The sequence below is a fragment of the Cucumis melo genome, chromosome 10, assembly GCF_025177605.1.
Source record: "Cucumis melo cultivar AY chromosome 10, USDA_Cmelo_AY_1.0, whole genome shotgun sequence".
Lineage (NCBI taxonomy): Eukaryota > Viridiplantae > Streptophyta > Magnoliopsida > Cucurbitales > Cucurbitaceae > Cucumis > Cucumis melo.
Window position 1 is genome coordinate 19,729,752 of NC_066866.1, and position 19,821 is coordinate 19,749,572.

The 19,821-nt window shown below is 31.6% G+C and overlaps 1 protein-coding gene across 1 annotated transcript; it reads right to left on the reverse strand.

The window, feature by feature from the left end:
- Nucleotides 1-15,085: 15,085 nt before the first annotated feature.
- Nucleotides 15,086-15,611, reverse strand: LOC127151170 (uncharacterized). The gene is made up of 2 exons (XM_051090591.1): nt 15,204-15,611; nt 15,086-15,121 (listed from the first exon to the last, which is right to left on the reverse strand). The coding sequence occupies exons 1-2, from the start codon at nt 15,609-15,611 to the stop codon at nt 15,086-15,088; spliced, it is 444 nt and encodes a 147-aa protein (XP_050946548.1).
- Nucleotides 15,612-19,821: the final 4,210 nt, after the last annotated feature.

Sequence of the window (19,821 nt, forward strand, 5' to 3'; positions counted from 1 at the left end):
GGGACATGACTACTCGAGGACGGAGGCTTTTTCAATGGCGAGGAGATCACGCGCTGGTACGGCAGTGTGCTACGAAGAAGGATGGATGGTGCAACAAGCTCCATGCGAATGGGAGATCGTGATGGCGGCTTGGTTCGTGGAGATGTGACAACGACAATCAGAGCTTCATGGACAAACACCAGTTGGAGCAAACACAATCCACTCGCTCAGATTCGGACGTCGCGACACAAAGGAGATGGCTGACGGAAAAGGGAGCGGCTCGGGGTATGGCGACTTAGGCTAACGACGAACAGAAGCATGACAAAAAACTAAGGTGACGGTGACGGCTTCGACAGACGGAAGGAGATTGTCGTCGGAGATCTCGGTGGAGAGAAGAGAGGCAGAGGCAGTGGCGGTCGTGTGATTTCGAAGAAGAAGAAGATGAGAGTGAGGGGGGCTGCGGCCGAGATGATGATGAATTTAGGGTTTTAAAAAATATATAATAATAATAATAATATAATTCATATTATATATATATATATATATATATATATATATATATATATATTATTATAAAATTTATATCTTTTTTTTATTATTTTTTCTTTTCCTTTCTAAACTTAAATAACTTTTAACACCCAACAAAATAAATTTTTAAAATTAGTGGGTTGTACATTATCTTTGGCATAATTTTAGGAATTCAACTTAAGAATCTAAAATTAATAGACTATTTTGTATCCTAATAATTAGAGGAGGTTAAAACTAATAGCATATCTTTACGGATTGTTCAAACAATATAATAATTTTTTTATTTAGTTAAGAATTATTGTTTACAAATACACTGTATTCATGATATGTGATATTTTGTTTGATTTTTTTATCTCAACAAATACACCGATATGGCATAATCTTAGGAATCTAATGTTAGGAATGCAAACTTAATTTATTATGTGTGTTTTTTTGATAAACAATTTAGAAAATAAAAAAAGATGTTGTTCTTTCCTCAAATCAATATCCTTTCCTCTGTTCTTTTCTCAAATCTCGGTTCTTTCCTCCGTTCTTTCCTCAAATCAATATCCTTCAAATTTTTGTTCGCGCGGCCATGTCAGTTTTGTTTTCGTTTCGGTTATTGTTAAGATCGCTTTCCACCGTTGCTTCAAATTGAATCTTTTAATTTATTTTCTTTAATTTCTTTATTTTATCCTAATAATTAATTATTGTATTATATTTGGCATGATTTTAGGGAGGGTTTAAATTTTGAATTTAAACTTAACTAATTTACCAAAGATAATTTTTGCATTATATTTGTCATGATTTTAGGAAAGGATTGGTATGTGGTGCATAAAAAATTGAATCTTTTAAATTCTTCTTCGTTAATTTCTTAATGCTTATCCTAATAATTAAATATTGTATTATCCTTTTAGGAAACAATTGAATATTTGAAATTCTTTTTCGTTAATTTTTTAATTTTTATCCTAATAATTAATTATTGTATTATCTCTTACATAATTTTAGGGAGGGATTCCATTTTGAATCTATAATTCAAAAAATAAAAAATTGAATATTTGAAGTTATTTTTCATTAATTTGTTGATTTTTATCATGATAATTAGAGGATGTTGAAACTAATTGAATATGTTTAGGGATTGTTGAAAAAATATAATAATTTTTTGATTTAGTTAATAATTATCATAAGTGAGTCTGTTTACAAATACATTGTATTTGTGATATGTGGTATTTTGTTTGATTTTTTGATCTTAACAAATATACTATATTTGTATATGGACAATTGTCATCCGTGGAGGGGTAATTTCGGACCAAAAAAGTTGGAAAATATTTATGGCAGTTAGTTTTTCCATAAATCATAAAAAATAACAGTTTGCTATTTTTCTATTTTTTATTCTCATATTTGCTATTTCCACGGATTCCCCTTAATTTAATATAGCAATGGGCCCATAATTCATTTTATGGCCCATAAGCCATAATTGGTCTTTAGCAAGACATTATGGCTATCCATTTTAAATTAAGTCGGTGATCCAACATAACCTAACATAATTATTGTTTTAATCCTTTTATCACGCAATATCTATAATTGAATATAAGGCATGGACAAAATCGCGTTATCTAATTTAATTGCTTTCTCGATCAATAAGCATACTAAAATAATAAATGACATGAATGCCCTTATTAATTCATTTATAGCACAACTATGCATTTTCACAATCACACTTAATTGAGGGGCCTAAAGATACCTCTCCATAACAAAAGGGATAAATTTCATCTTGATTAATCATTGTCAACTACATAATTTATAACGTATTTGAGTACAACCTTTATAATTATCCTGTTAAAGATAATGTTTGATTGCATCTGAATAGATTAATTCTTATGTTTGACACTATAATAATCTCAAGTCTAAGGATCAAAACAATCAATTATTTAAAATTATTTATGACACGTGTCTGTAATAATCTCAAAAGGGACATGGACATGTGTCATAAATAATCTTAAAAATGTCAGTCCAATTCTTATTCTCTAATAAGAAAATATGATTATAGTTTATGTCTCTACATATATAATCATCATATGATTATCAATTATAACTCATACTAATCTTAACTTATTGTTGTTCCCACAATAATAATCGGTTCGAGACATTTAGAATATTCATGGATATTATTATACAATAACTTGCAATTGAATATTAATAAAAATAATAACTTAATAATTAAACAATAAATCAATTATCCATAAAGTTATTATAGAGCACAATAAAAGACCAACGATTATGTCAATGATCCTGGGCCAAAGTTTAAAAATAGAAGCTAAAATGTAAACAGAAAACTAAGACCTAGACACTTTTTAGTCATGTTTAGAAAAATATCTTAGCCATAAATTAAAGAAGATGCCAACATGGAAACTCCTCCATCACTTTCTTAGGGGACAGTCATTTCCTAATCAAAATATAGAAGAAAATTATTGAACTTTTTCTTCAATAAATTGAGTTCAACCGCATGGCTTCTTCCTAAAAAATAAACTTTGTCAAAGGTTCGAATGATTTTTTTTTTTGTTGAACGTTTGTCTATTGGATCAAAAAGGTTGTTGGTTAACATGTTCGATAGCCACACCTTAAAGACTTCATTAAAGCTAACACAAATACAATGTAGATTAGTTTAAGGTTCAATTTTTAGTCATAGAAGGAAGAATATTGTGGAATTTCTTGAACAATAGCTCCAGTACTTCATTTGTTTTTCATAAAAAAATTTAAATTTTTAATTAAAAAAATGTACGCTCTCGATGGCACACTCGGCTAAGAGAGACCAAGAAATTTTCTTCAAAAAGTTTTTTTAAATTTGGAAAAAATTTTGGGGTCAATCTCGGCTGAGATTGACCCCGAAAAAAACAAAATTACAAGTTTTCTAAAACTATGCTACTTTTGAAATATAAAACAAAAATTGTGTTATTTCTCAAATTTTCCCAAGAAAATTCCAAAAAACCCATCCTTTTAATTATAAGTCTAACTTACCTAAAATGGAATAGAGAATTAAAGCCTCTTCCAATAAAAGCAATGTAGCCTTTATTACTATCTATTCATCAACTATTGACGACTGGTACTTTGACAACGATTGTTCTAGACATATGACAGGAAATCAAGTTTTCTTCTCATAATTAAAGGAATGTATATTTGGTCATGTGATTTTTGGAGATTGAGCTATGGGTAAAATTCTAGGAAAAAGTAATATACTTAAACCTAATTTACCAAATCTTCAAGAAGTAATACTTGTTAAAGGTCTAGCTACTAATTTAATTAGTATAAGTCAACTATGTAATCAAGGATATAGAGTAAATTTTTGTTAAAGAAGAATGTGTAGTCACTGTAAAAAATAACTCAATTTTTTTGAAAAGGGTTCGACAGGTTGATGATTGCTATCACTGGATCTCCAATGTTGATAAACTCTAGTATAATCTATGGAGAATGTCAAATTGGTAAACAAGTTAAGGCTACTCATAAAAAGGTTGACCAATATTGTATTCATTGGCCTCTAGTACCCTTTAGTAACTACTGTTGATTTTAAAAGAAAAGATTGTTGATAAGCATTGTTGCCTATGTTCTCTTTAAGAAAGATCTAAGACCTTATCAACTCAAGTGATTTGCATATATTAAAAAAAAAAAACTAAACAAATGAAGTATTGTGTCACGGGGAGTTTGTTACCTATTTTTATAGTAAATTTTATTTAGTTTCTTTTTAAAACTATTTAAAAAAAAATCAATCCAAGTTCTTATAGATTTTCATTGATCCTTCATACCGTGGCTTTTTCTCTCACATGAAGATTTTTCAATAAGATATTTTAATAACTTCATCAACAAGTTTGCTTTTCTCTAACATGAAGATTTTTTAAGAAGATATTTTAATATCTTCATCAACAAGTTTGTTTTTTCTCTCACATGAAGATTTTTTCCAAGAAGATATATTTTTCCTTCATCAACAAGATTCTTCAAGATCTTTAACCATAATTTTTAAAGACTTATTTTAACCAAAAATATGGTTGAAGATTAGTTTTCCAGTACCAGAGTTCCAAGTTCACCAAACTGATCCATCTATAAAAAGGATCTTTCTTTCTCCTTCGAAGTATCGAAACAAATGCATACAAGTAAGAGTTGTGGAAGGATCTTTATCGAAGGTAAGTATGATTTCTTCGAGACCGATTCGAGATACATGAAGATAAGAGATTAAATAAAGACCTTAATAATTGGATATGTTCAATTATAAAAATCAGAGGAACCTGAAAATCTTCAATAGGTTCACATACCAAAATCAGAGGGAGCCTTATTATTTAGTAAATAACAGTTACTAAAAGATTAGTACCAATCTAGGTGGAGTGTCATATAGATTAATATAACTGTTATATATCATTTTCCCAAAATTGTATTCATTTGAATCTTAATAAAGTCTTCTTATCTAAGCGTAAAAACTCTCCAAAAGTAAATGATATTCACCGAACTAGATTATCAAAGTTACATTGTTCTTTTTACTTCTTGTTCCCTTAGTTATCAATCTAGTAACAACTTAAAAGTAAAATAATATATTTTACTTTTTCAAAATATATTTTTCAAAACAAATTTAAATTTATTTTAACATGTTTCAAATTTTAGTTCAGTACAACACTACATCATACACTACAAGAAAACAATTATTTTTCAACGCTTGAAATCGTCGAGAAATAGTAAAAAATGTGGTTACTTATATGATTACTTTTTTCCTTTCTCGAGAAATAGTTATCAATCGTCGAGAAATAGTTATCAATCGCTACTATTTGCATTTTGAATCCCAGACATTGTGTCAACTTATATGATTACTTTTTTCCTTTGTAGGAGGTTCATGAACGAGTAAATGTGCGTAAAAAAGAAATCAACAATAACGCAAAAGCATGGACACATAAAGACCCAAAATATTGGGTTTTATGTTTTAAAACTCGTAGATAGTAAATATAATTCATTCACCATTGTTAATAAAGTGTTGTTATTATAATTTCAATAAGCATTATTGATTATATTATTAGTTTTGTCTTAATAACCTAAATCAAATAAACTAACATCCTAAGTCGTTTAATGAGTCTTGAACAGTATGTAGAGACATACAATGATCAATGTTTGAGATGCAGCTTAAATGGTCTATAGTATAGAGATAAGGTTGGGTACCTTATCCTGGTAACACTATGGATACGACTTACTTTGTATTTGATACAAACACAATGATCCAATGCATTCGTGTAGGTGACATGCGAGTAAGGGTATCCTATGCTATGAGTTTGCATAAAGACTAGACCACGGAATAGTAACCACTAGATGTAACTCTGTTAACTAGGAGGGTTTCTATTCCATTATGATGACCTAGGGAATTTAGTCTTAATCCTGAGTGTATTATGAACTCCTATTCGCAAGGGATTGTTCTTTGATTTGTACGGGTAAGAGTGGTCAGATTGTTGACTCAATATGCTTATCATTTTCAGAACAAGACTGAGTGGGGAGCTGGGAACATAATCACACAAGATGGAATTCACTCCTTCCCAACCTTAGGGTAAGTAGATAAGTGTTCTCTTAAATGGTGTCTCCGGGACTTGAACAAAGGGTCTTACCCTCTTTATGGCACGAGAGAGTTTCTGTTTATTGGTTGGACCATAAATAGGTTGTTCATTAGAGAATCACTAAAATTTAAGAACAAGTAAGTATGAGTAAAATGGTAATTTGACTCAGCTGTAAATGGTAATTTGACTCAGCTGGTGTTACGAACACTTGTGAAGGACTAACTTACTGGTATTGACCTATATCCGTGGACACAAAAATATATCTAAATTGAGAATAGTTCAGCTGTGAGTTTTTAGTGGAGTGTACACATAGTTAACGAATATTGATTAATGTGGTTAATGAGTTTAGCCAATTAATCTCATATCGTTGCAACTTCTGATCTGTAATTCCATTAGGTCCCCTTCCTAGCTTGTAAAGGATAATGAGATTTATTTATATTTGTTGTAATTTGAAATGTTCAAATTTACTTTGAAAATTAATATAATGTATGGTGATACATTACAATATAAAGTTTATATTTTAATTAAACTTTATTATATAAATTTAATTTTAGATATGATTCAAAATTAATTTATAAGAGATAAAATATTTGATTGAGTTTAAATATTAATTTAATGTGAATTAGAGTCATATTAAATCTATAGGTTAAAATTTAGGTTATGAGAGAAATTTATATTTGAAAATGATTTAAATTTGGATTAAATTAAATATAAGATATTTAATTTAATAATTAATTAATTAATTAATTAAAGAATTAATTAATATTTTAGTTTAATTTTGTTTAATTAAATTTGATTTAATTAAATTAATTAAATAAAAACTATAGGAGAAATTCATTTAAATATGATTTAAATGAAATATTAATGATTTAATTAAGGGAAGTTTTCATAAATATAACAAATGGATAAAATATTTACGGCTCGTATAAAATGAAAAAACTCTTGAAGTTGGCCATTTTTCAAAAATATTTCAAGTTTACCCTTACTTTTTATTCTCTTCCTTTTCCTCTTCGTCTGCGATTTTTTTTCTTTCCATCGTCTTTCTTCCTCTTTCTCTTTTTCTTTCTATATTTTTTAAATTGTTATTTGGTTGTTCAAGATAGTAAGTAAATATAAAAGATCTTGAAAAAAAAAACTTCGTTTAGATTTAGGTAGACAAATCTATCTAAACGATAATGAACAAAAAAATAGTCAAATCTAAACGATCGGATACCAAAAAATCTTTAAAAAATCGTTTAGATTTTGGGTAGCCAAATGTAAAAGATCTTGTACAAAAAATAAACGATCGTGTAGCCAAATCTAAACGATCATGTAGCCAAATCTAAACGATTGTGTACAAAAAAAATCTTGAAAAAAATCATTTAGCCAAATCTAAACGATCAAACTTATATTTGGCTATCCTAATTATCTAAATGATCAAATCTAAACGATCGTATATCAAACAATAGTCAAATCTAAACGACCGTGTAACCAAATAAAACGATCGTGTACAGAAAATCTTGAAAAAAATCCTTTAGATTTGGCTATCCAAAACTAAATGATCAAATCTAAACGATCATGTATCAAATATATTACAGGCGTTGTTGAATGGACATTTTTGGTATTTTCTATTGTTGGCTTGTAGGCTTTTTCCGTTTTTTGGAATTGTTCTATACAGTGTAAATATTTTGCGGCTTTGCTATATTTTTTAAAATACCCATTTAATTAATTATTAACTTAATAAATTATTTAATTTAATTTAATTAATTAATTAATTAATTTTAATTTAATATTAATTTATTAAATTAATAGGGAATGTAGGTGGTTTTCGCACGTTTTCAAGACATATCAGTAGTTCTTGACAAAATAGATATGGGATTTTTTGCGTATTGGTCAGAATTCTCTTAAAAGAAAAATCATCTCTCAAAACTTTCCTTCCAATTTTGGTTCTCACAAACCAAAATTTCATTCTCAGATAATAGAAAGGTTTCTAAGTGGTGGTGCTCCAATTTGGTGTTTGATAGATATAGAGTCGTCAACGAGAGAGATTTCCTACCCCTTCTTCCTATTCTCTATATTTTTTTTATATAGCATGCTTATCCTTATAGAAATTAGTTTATGTTATTTATCAATGTATTAGTATTTTTAGGTTCCCAAATTAAATTGAGTTATGGTTTTGTTTAATTATTCCGCTACTAGGGCTCTTATCCCTTCGCAACAAACTCCAATTTATTTCAAATTTCATTTCCCAAAAAAGAAAAAGCAAGAACACATATAACACAAGCAAACTCGTTCCATCAGTCATAACTTAAACAAGATAAATTACAGCAACAGCCAAACTAGAAGAACTTACCAACTTCCAGAACATGAAACTATGAAGATGGTGTACATGCAAGGGCAGCTGAAGAATCAAGGAAGTCGAACCCTTGCAAGTAAGAAGAAGAGCAGTGGAGCGTGTACGTTGGGAGAGGCGAAGTAGTGGACGAACAGCTACAGCAACGACGGTCAAAAAGGAGGAAGGAAAAGATGAAGGGAGACGTGGAATGGCGATACTTCATGTCTGTCGGAAGGAGGAATGAGTGACGATGGAAGGAAAAGTGTAAAAATTAGGATGAGGAAAAAATGTGAGATACGATCTAAAAGATTCATATCTTGTGTGAGGGTTTGGAAGGGTATCTCCAAATGCTGTAAAGAAGGGCGTCACGAGCTCACTTGATCTATCTCTCGACGACCATTTTGCCTATCAGAAGATCCTCGTTTACTTATAGTGATAGATAGGTGCAATCCAAAATACAATAAAATATTTTTCACAACAAAATGTAAACGTGGGATCCATAAAACTATATAAATATTGATGTGAATATGAACATTTCTTGATAAAGTTTTAACATCATACATAGTCTTTTTTTAGTAAAAGATTCATGTTGAAAGATTTGAACTATAAATATCTTATACAATACAGTGCTTAGCGTACACAAATATTCAACTATTATTAGCATAACATACATGGTTATATCAAATTACAACATGACTAGATTAAACATACATAATGAGAAGTCGTAAGTTTAAATTAAGCCACTTGAATTCAAATAATTTTCAAATATTAGTTTCAACCAGGGTGGATGTTTTAAATTAAATGAAATTGGATAAATTGTTATTTAGTTTTTAAACGTATTTTAGAATAATTTTAAATAGATAAAATAGTTTTTTCATGTTCAAAAACATTGTGAAATATGTATTTATTCATTTAAAAATATAAAAATAATACTTAGAAATGCAAAATCAAACCTTAAATGTAAAAAAATCATTTTAATGTTCGGTAGATCCACAAAGTTTTGTTCGCTGATCTTTTAGACGAGATGCTACTCTTAAAAGAAAGGTGATCGATTCTATCTTGGTTGACAATTACTCTCAAAACTCAAGCACTATGGTGAGTAAATTTGTTTTAAAGAGACAACGTGAATTCGTTGAGCTCAGATTTGAAGGAATGGAATTCCTAAAGCGAAAGCTTATGAACGCCCGTGCGAGTGAAATTCAATTTATGAAACCAATAAATTCAAAGAAAAATAATAAACATGCTTTTCATGGAAAAGGTGAAAATAAACTGACCTTTGTAGAACCAATTCTTCTTCCAAGCTTCGTGGCACCACAAAATCTTCCTCGTTATTCTCCAAGTAAAGAATCACAGAGAGTTGTGGGCTTCTGTAATTTTGGTGAGGGAAGAAGCTTTTGAGAGAATTTTGTTTTGTTGGGATACAGAGAGATCGTAAGATTGTGTTGTGCTGTTAAAAAAGAAACCTTTCTTTTTATTTTCTTTTAAAACAAATCTCAACAATGGAGGGGGAAGTTATCAAATAACTTCCCCATCCTTCCCACGTAGGGAGTTATTATATATATATATATATATATATATATATATATATATATATATATATATATATATATATATATATATATATATATATTAATTAAATTAAATAAAATCAATATAAATTTAATTAAAAAATATTATATCTCATATAATATAAAATTAATATAAATTTAATTACAAATATATTATATCTCATATAATATAAACTTTATATTATATCATATATAATATAACCAATGATTTAGATCTCTCATATAATCTATAGTTCTAATATGAATCGAATTCAATTTTAACCTATAGTTTATTTATGAATCTCATTCATATTATTATTATTATTTGAATCATATTCAAATATTAACTTCTCTCACAAAAAACTTTACATTATAATGTATCAAATACATTATATTAATTGTATCATATACAATTTATTCCCTTTAATCAATTTGAACAATTCAAATTAAACCAAAATAAATTTGATTCTCATTTATCCTTATTGAGCTAACAAGGGGACCTTATGGACCTACAGATTGAAGCTCTAATGAAATGAGATTAATTAATTAAACTCTTTAATTAAATTTAATCTCTATTCATTAACTATTAGTCATTCCACTAAAGACTAATAGTTGCACTCTTCTAACTGTAGATATATTTTTGTGTCCATTAGATATAACCAATCAACAGTGCAACGACCCTTCACAAATTGCTCGTAAGTACAGCTAGGCCAAAAATTACCGTTTTGCCCCTGTAGTTACATCTAACTCCTTAAGTACCATTGATTCCTCTAATGAACAATAATTATAGTCCTACTATAACTGAACTCCTCTCAGGCCAAGAGAGGGTGTGGCGCCACATTGTTCAAGCCCTGAAATCGACCCTTAAGAGAGCAAATTCTCTACTTACTCTATCTATAGAGAAGGAGTGAATTCCTTCTTGTGTAGCTGCGTTCCCAGCTCCCCAATCAGACGAATCCCCAAAATGGTAGGCATATTGAGTCGGCTACATAGGCCACTCTCACCCATACAAATCAAAGGATCGCCTACAAAGGCAGGAGTTCACAACTCACTCAAGATTCAGATCAAGTCACCTATAGTCATCCTGGTGAAATGTAGTCTCAACTAATAACGGTGTTAATAAGAGAGACTATTCATTTCATGGTCTGGTCTTATACAAACTCTTTGTATAGAATACCCCCGCTCTAATGTCTCGACATAAATGATTAGGATCAAATCATTTGTAGCACTTTAGAACAATTGTAACAACTACAAAGCAGACCGTATTCGTAGTGTACCAGGATAAGGTATCCAGCCTTATCCATTTACTACAGACCATTTAGGTTATCACTTAAACATGATCCACTTGTATGTCTCTACATACATGTTTAGGTTACAGAAGATAACCTTGGATGTTAGTTTATTGGTTTTGTGAGTTAATGCAACTAAATATCAAATAAAATAAAACACTTTATTTTATTAGATAAATAAAAAGTTTGTATTATATATACAATTACAAACTACAAGACCACGAGATTTAGGGCATCAACCCCAACAATCTCCCACTTGTCCTAAAGCTAGTGGGGTGTACAAAATAAAAAATAAAATACTATAATAGTACACAAAACAAGAAACTAGGGCATACAATATGCACCCAGTAAATCTCCCACTTGCCCTAGGTTAAATGTGGCATGTCACGTAGACCCAGACTCTCTAGGTGACCCTCAAACACCTTAGCCTTGAGGGGCTTTGTAAACGGATCAGCAACATTGTGTGTCAAAGCTATCTGTGTGACGATCACGTCCCTTCGATGCACTATCTCTCGAATCAAGTGATACTTGCGCTCAATATGCTTTCCACGCTTGTGGCTTCTGGGCTCCCTAGAATTAGCCACAGCCCCACTATTATCACAGTAAAGAGTAATTGGCTTTGACATGTTTGGAACTACTTCCAAATCAATCAAGAAGTTTCTAAGCCAAACAGCCTCTTTGGCAGCTTCACAAGCTGCAACGTACTCTGCCTCCATAGTGGAGTGAGCAATACATCCTTGCTTGATACTTCTCCAAACTACAGCTCCTCCGTTAAGAGTGAACACTGAACCTGAAGTAGATTTCCTAGAATCTCTATCAGTCTGAAAGTCAGAGTCTGTGTATCCTGTAAGAATCAAATCCTTAGAACCATACATAAGCGTGTAGTCCCTCGTTCTCCTAAGATACTTGAGGATAGTTTTAACGGCAGTCCAATGAGCTAATCCTGGATTAGATTGATATCTACTGACTATCCCAACCGCATAACAGATGTCAGGTCTAGTACATAACATCGCATACATCAAGCTGCCAACAGCTGATGCATAGGGGATATGTCTCATTTCCTCAACGTCTTGAGGTGTCTTAGGACACTGTTCCTTAGACAAAGTAACTCCATGCCTGAAAGGTAGTAAGCCTCTCTTGGAGTTTTGCATTGAATATTTAACAACTATTTTGTCAATATACGATGCTTGAGACAAAGCTAGCATTTTGTTCTTACGATCTCTAAAGATCTGAATACCCAGAACAAATTGTGCCTCTCCCAAACCTTTCATTTGAAATTGGGTTGCTAGCCATTGTTTGATGTGAGTTAGTAAACCTATATCATTCCCAATGAGTAGGATATCATCTACGTACAAAACTAAGAAAGCTACTGATTTGTTGATGATTCTTTTGTAGACACAAGGTTCATCAACGATTTGATCAAATCCATAAGATTTTATTGCGGTATCAAATCTTATGTTCCAAGATCGAGAAGCTTGTTTTAATCCATAAATAGAACGATTAAGCTTGCAAATCTTTTGCTCTTGACTTGGAATTATGAATCCTTCTGGTTGTTGCATATAGATGGTCTCCTCAAGATTGCCATTCAAAAAGGCAGTCTTTACATCCATTTGCCAAATCTCATAGTCAAAATATGCAGCAATGGACAAAAGTATTTGAATAGACTTTAACATGGCAACAGGTGAGAAAGTCTCCTCATAGTCAACTCCCTCAACTTGGGTATAACCCTTTGCCACTAGTCTAGCTTTAAAAGTTTGTACCTTACCATCTGCACCTCTTTTTCTCTTGTAGATCCATTTACAACCTATAGGTTTTACCCCATCAGGTTGATCTACAAGATCCCAGACCGAATTGAAGTACATAGACTCCAATTCAAGATTCATAGCTTTGATCCATTCATCTTTATCCACATCCTCCATTGCCTTCTTAAAAGTCAATGGATCCTCAATGTCGCCATCAGATATGACAGTTAAGGTTTCAGTTAAACTCATATAACGAATAGGTAAGTTTGTAACCCTCCCACTTCGTCGAGGTTCCCTCAACGATTGAGGTTGATGTGTCATAGTAGATGAACCGACATGAACAACTCTTGTTAATGCACTAGGCTCTTCAACAACTCTTGTTGAAGGTTCAGTAGTTTCTTTGGAAAGTTCATTTAATACTATCTTACTACGCGGTTTGTGCTCCCTTATGTGGTCCTCTTCTAAAAATGTAGCATTTGTCGATACAAACACTTTATTATCTTTAGTATCATAGAAGTAACCACCTCTAGTTCCTTTGGGGTAGCCTACAAATAAACATAATTTTGAACGAGGTTCCAATTTCTTAGGGTTATTCTCAAGCACGTGTGCTGGACAACCCCAAATTCTGAAATGACGTAAACTACCTTTACGACCATTCCATAATTTTAAAGGTGTTTCAGAAACACTTTTAGATGGAACACAATTCAAAATATAGACTGCAGTTTGCACTGCATAACCCCAAAACGAATTAGGTAAGTGAGCGTAACTCATCATAGACCGAACCATGTCCAACAAGGTTCGATTTCTCCTTTCTGATACACCATTCTGTTGAGGTGTACCAGGTGCTGAGAGTTGAGATACAATTCCACATTCCATCAAATAGTTTTGGAATTTCAAATCCATATACTCTCCACCTCGATCCGATCGAAATGTTTTAATAGTTTTACTTAATGCGTTTTCAACTTCAGCCTTGTATTCCTTGAACTTTCAAGGGCTTCAGACTTATGTTGCATTAAATAAACATACCCATATCTTGAATAATCATCAGTAAAAGTGATGAAATATTCAAATCCTCCTCTTGCTTTAACATTCATAGGACCACATAGATCTGAATGTACAAGTTCTAGAGGTTCTTTGGCCCTATGACCTTTTCCAGTAAAAGGTCTTTTGGTCATCTTACCTTCAAGGCATGACTCACATACAGGTAAAGAATTTTCTTCTAACTCACTTAGAAGTCCATTCTTTACTAATCTCTCAATCCTATTGAGATTTATATGCCCTAATCTTAAGTGCCAAAGATGAGCATTTTCTTTTGGAGAAATTTTAAGTTGTTTATTTTGAGTTATTGCAGTTTTGAACATTTCAGTATTAAGAAGAGCTTTAGATGTTAATGATCTTAACACATAAAGATTATTTTCTAACTTTGCAGAACAAATCTCAACACCATTTTTGTAAATAAACACTTTATTTACATTAAAAGTTAACGAGTAAGATTGTTCTAGTAAGCACTTTACAGAAATCAAATTCCTTTTTAAATCAGGAACAACATATACATTTTCTAATAAAAGAAAAGATTTCTGTAAACAAAGTCGAAGCCCTCCCACTGCAATTGCTGAGACGACATGCCCAGTTCCAACTCGCATCGTCATCTCTCCAGTCTCCAACTGCCGCCAGGAACTAATTCCCTGAAATGAAGAACAAACATGATTAGTGGCACCTGAATCTATTATCCAGGCTGAATCATCATTTTCCATTAAACAAGTCTCTAGCACTAGTAAATCATATTTACCTTGTTTAGCCTTCTTCTTTTCTGCCAAGTACTTGGGACAGTTTCTCTTCCAATGTCCCTCTTGGTTGCAATGGAAACATATTCCCTTTGCAGCTTTGGCTTTCTTGGTCGTTTTAGCAGCAGCGAGGTTAGCTTTATTTCCTTGGCCACCCTTCTTCTTCTTCCACTTCTTATTGCCAGATGAAGAAGGCATAGACTTAGTTCCAGAGGTCGAACCCCTATGGAACTTTCTTGTGGAAGTAGCAACATTTGCCTCTCCCTTCTGTCCCTTGATTTTCATCAGAGACTCAAAAGTCTGTAGCTCGTTGAGAAGGGTGGTAAGGGTATAAGCAATCTTATTCATAACAGCATTGCTTCTAAATTGCAGGAAACTCTCTGGAAGAGATTCCAAAATAAAGCTAACCTGACTGGCTTCATCGATGACAGCCCCATTCATTTCTGCCACGTTGAAATGAACCATCATATTGAGAACATGTTCTCGCACTGAGGCTCCCTCATTCATACGGGCATTATAAATGTATTTCAGAGCATCATGCTTGATCTGATAAGAGGCCTGACCAAACATCTCCTGCAAGGAGTCCATAATCTCACGAGCAGTGAGCATTGATTCATGTTTCTTGGCCAATACTTCAGATAAGCTTGCCAAGATGTATGCTCGGGCTTTTTCATTTTCCTTGGCCCAACGCTCATATGGTTCTCGAACAGTTCGAGTTGCATTAGCAGCTGGGACTTGAGGACACTCCTCAACTAGGACAAATCTAAGGTCATCGATGATTAGCACAGTGTTGATAGTATTTTTCCAAGATGCATAATTATTGCCATTAAGTTTATCAGCAGCCAGCATATTCAAAGTAGCACTCGTCATTATCAAATTACTGAAAATATACAATTTATTTATATTAGTTATACTAGCATTTTCCATATAAAACCAATCAATTTAGCAAAATTTTAATGTATCCTAAGTGATATCTATTTTGCAATGATGCTTCAGTGAGGTAGGATAAAAATCTCCGTAGGGTGATTAATTATCCCTTCACTAAATTGAGACAATCTCAACTAAATATTACACTAGAATAACTCTTATTCCTATAATAGTTAGTCATCATTGTTTAGTCAAGAAATGATTAACTTACTTAAAAATTTCTTGTAAGTGTAACCTTTCATTTTAGATTCTAGAGTTCCGCCCCAATAAGTAATCCGTAGGGAAAAAACCGATTGGAGCAAAAACTAAAGAAATCTTATCCATTTCTGGAGTTTGAGTAAAATCTAATGCAAACACCTTCCGTAGGGGAACACAAGCAAAGGTGCCTCAAGGCCAAGCATGAGAATTTACTAAAAACTAATGAAAGAGACCGCGGGATGTGTTGACACACATCCCTCTCCCACTTACTATAAACACTATCTCCATTCACCTTGTTATTGACTTAAACAAACACCATCCGTAAGGGGACACAAGCAAAGGTGCCTCGAGGCCGAGCATAAGTCTCACGGTGTGAATGTTTAAGGAGAAACATGAAAAGAAAAATGAAGTATCATATACCTCATTTCCTCCCACTTAGTGTTTTACTTAAAAAAAAAACAACTTAGAAAATACGGCTAATTATTTATCTAAGTCCATTGTTAAATTGGCCCAATATAACTCTTATATTGGATAGTTTAACAATATATGATTATTGTTCATCAAACACTTTGATAAATATAATCATGTATTGCATGCTTATAAAATGTTTGACTAATTCACCTTCCAGGTCAGTTCCCAGGTAGGGGTGTTCCGTTACCGTCAGCTTAAGTACCCCAGCCTAGACAGAACCTTCCTTAGACAAAGGTCCCTTATAGACAAATATTTTATAAATTTAATCTTTTATTGATATCATTTTAATCCTAATAAAACGAGAAAAGATTAACCCTATTTCTAATCTCATTAGAAATATTATTCATTAAGGTCTAGGTGAATTAATTTTAAACTATTTAAAACTAATTGTGACCTTATGTTAGCATGCAACTCTTTATTATAGATTTTAATTCTAAATTCATAAACTTATAACACTTATAAGGAAAGAAAATAATTAAAATCTATAAACATGCAATTCTAATTTAATTAATATATATATTCTCTAAGTAATGACACGCTCAATGCATTTTCATTTTCATCACACAATACAACAATTATATTAATGCAATGAAAATAAAAACATCCATCAATCAAACTTTCCTTCCAATTTTGGTTCTCACAAACCAAAATTTCATTCTCAGATAATAGAAAGGTTTCTAAGTGGTGGTGCTCCAATTTGGTGTTTGATAGATATAGAGTCGTCAACGAGAGAGATTTCCTACCCCTTCTTCCTATTCTCTATATTTTTTTTATATAGCATGCTTATCCTTATAGAAATTAGTTTATGTTATTTATCAATGTATTAGTATTTTTAGGTTCCCAAATTAAATTGAGTTATGGTTTTGTTTAATTATTCCGCTACTAGGGCTCTTATCCCTTCGCAACAAACTCCAATTTATTTCAAATTTCGTTTCCCAAAAAAGAAAAAGCAAGAACACATATAACACAAGCAAACTCGTTCCATCAGTCATAACTTAAACAAGATAAATTACAGCAACAGCCAAACTAGAAGAACTTACCAACTTCCAGAACATGAAACTATGAAGATGGTGTACATGCAAGGGCAGCTGAAGAATCAAGGAAGTCGAACCCTTGCAAGTAAGAAGAAGAGCAGTGGAGCGTGTACGTTGGGAGAGGCGAAGTAGTGGACGAACAGCTACAGCAACGACGGTCAAAAAGGAGGAAGGAAAAGATGAAGGGAGACGTGGAATGGCGATACTTCATGTCTGTCGGAAGGAGGAATGAGTGACGATGGAAGGAAAAGTGTAAAAATTAGGATGAGGAAAAAATGTGAGATACGATCTAAAAGATTCATATCTTGTGTGAGGGTTTGGAAGGGTATCTCCAAATGCTGTAAAGAAGGGCGTCACGAGCTCACTTGATCTATCTCTCGACGACCATTTTGCCTATCAGAAGATCCTCGTTTACTTATAGTGATAGATAGGTGCAGTCCAAAATACAATAAAATATTTTTCACAACAAAATGTAAACGTGGGATCCATAAAACTATATAAATATTGATGTGAATATGAACATTTCTTGATAAAGTTTTAACATCATACATAGTCTTTTTTTAGTAAAAGATTCATGTTGAAAGATTTGAACTATAAATATCTTATACAATACAGTGCTTAGCGTACACAAATATTCAACTATTATTAGCATAACATACATGGTTATATCAAATTACAACATGACTAGATTAAACATACATAATGAGAAGTCGTAAGTTTAAATTAAGCCACTTGAATTCAAATAATTTTCAAATATTAGTTTCAACCAGGGTGGATGTTTTAAATTAAATGAAATTGGATAAATTGTTATTTAGTTTTTAAACGTATTTTAGAATAATTTTAAATAGATAAAATAGTTTTTTCATGTTCAAAAACATTGTGAAATATGTATTTATTCATTTAAAAATATAAAAATAATACTTAGAAATGCAAAATCAAACCTTAAATGTAAAAAAATCATTTTAATGTTCGGTAGATCCACAAAGTTTTGTTCGCTGATCTTTTAGACGAGATGCTACTCTTAAAAGAAAGGTGATCGATTCTATCTTGGTTGACAATTACTCTCAAAACTCAAGCACTATGGTGAGTAAATTTGTTTTAAAGAGACAACGTGAATTCGTTGAGCTCAGATTTGAAGGAATGGAATTCCTAAAGCGAAAGCTTATGAACGCCCGTGCGAGTGAAATTCAATTTATGAAACCAATAAATTCAAAGAAAAATAATAAACATGCTTTTCATGGAAAAGGTGAAAATAAACTGACCTTTGTAGAACCAATTCTTCTTCCAAGCTTCGTGGCACCACAAAATCTTCCTCGTTATTCTCCAAGTAAAGAATCACAGAGAGTTGTGGGCTTCTGTAATTTTGGTGAGGGAAGAAGCTTTTGAGAGAATTTTGTTTTGTTGGGATACAGAGAGATCGTAAGATTGTGTTGTGCTGTTAAAAAAGAAACCTTTCTTTTTATTTTCTTTTAAAACAAATCTCAACAATGGAGGGGGAAGTTATCAAATAACTTCCCCATCCTTCCCACGTAGGGAGTTATTATATATATATATATATATATATATATTAATTAAATTAAATAAAATCAATATAAATTTAATTAAAAAATATTATATCTCATATAATATAAAATTAATATAAATTTAATTACAAATATATTATATCTCATATAATATAAACTTTATATTATATCATATATAATATAACCAATGATTTAGATCTCTCATATAATCTATAGTTCTAATATGAATCGAATTCAATTTTAACCTATAGTTTATTTATGAATCTCATTCATATTATTATTATTATTTGAATCATATTCAAATATTAACTTCTCTCACAAAAAACTTTACATTATAATGTATCAAATACATTATATTAATTGTATCATATACAATTTATTCCCTTTAATCAATTTGAACAATTCAAATTAAACCAAAATAAATTTGATTCTCATTTATCCTTATTGAGCTAACAAGGGGACCTTATGGACCTACAGATTGAAGCTCTAATGAAATGAGATTAATTAATTAAACTCTTTAATTAAATTTAATCTCTATTCATTAACTATTAGTCATTCCACTAAAGACTAATAGTTGCACTCTTCTAACTGTAGATATATTTTTGTGTCCATTAGATATAACCAATCAACAGTGCAATGACCCTTCACAAATTGCTCGTAAGTACAGCTAGGCCAAAAATTACCGTTTTGCCCCTGTAGTTACATCTAACTCCTTAAGTACCATTGATTCCTCTAATGAACAATAATTATAGTCCTACTATAACTGAACTCCTCTCAGGCCAAGAGAGGGTGTGGCGCCACATTGTTCAAGCCCTGAAATCGACCCTTAAGAGAGCAAATTCTCTACTTACTCTATCTATAGAGAAGGAGTGAATTCCTTCTTGTGTAGCTGCGTTCCCAGCTCCCCAATCAGACGAATCCCCAAAA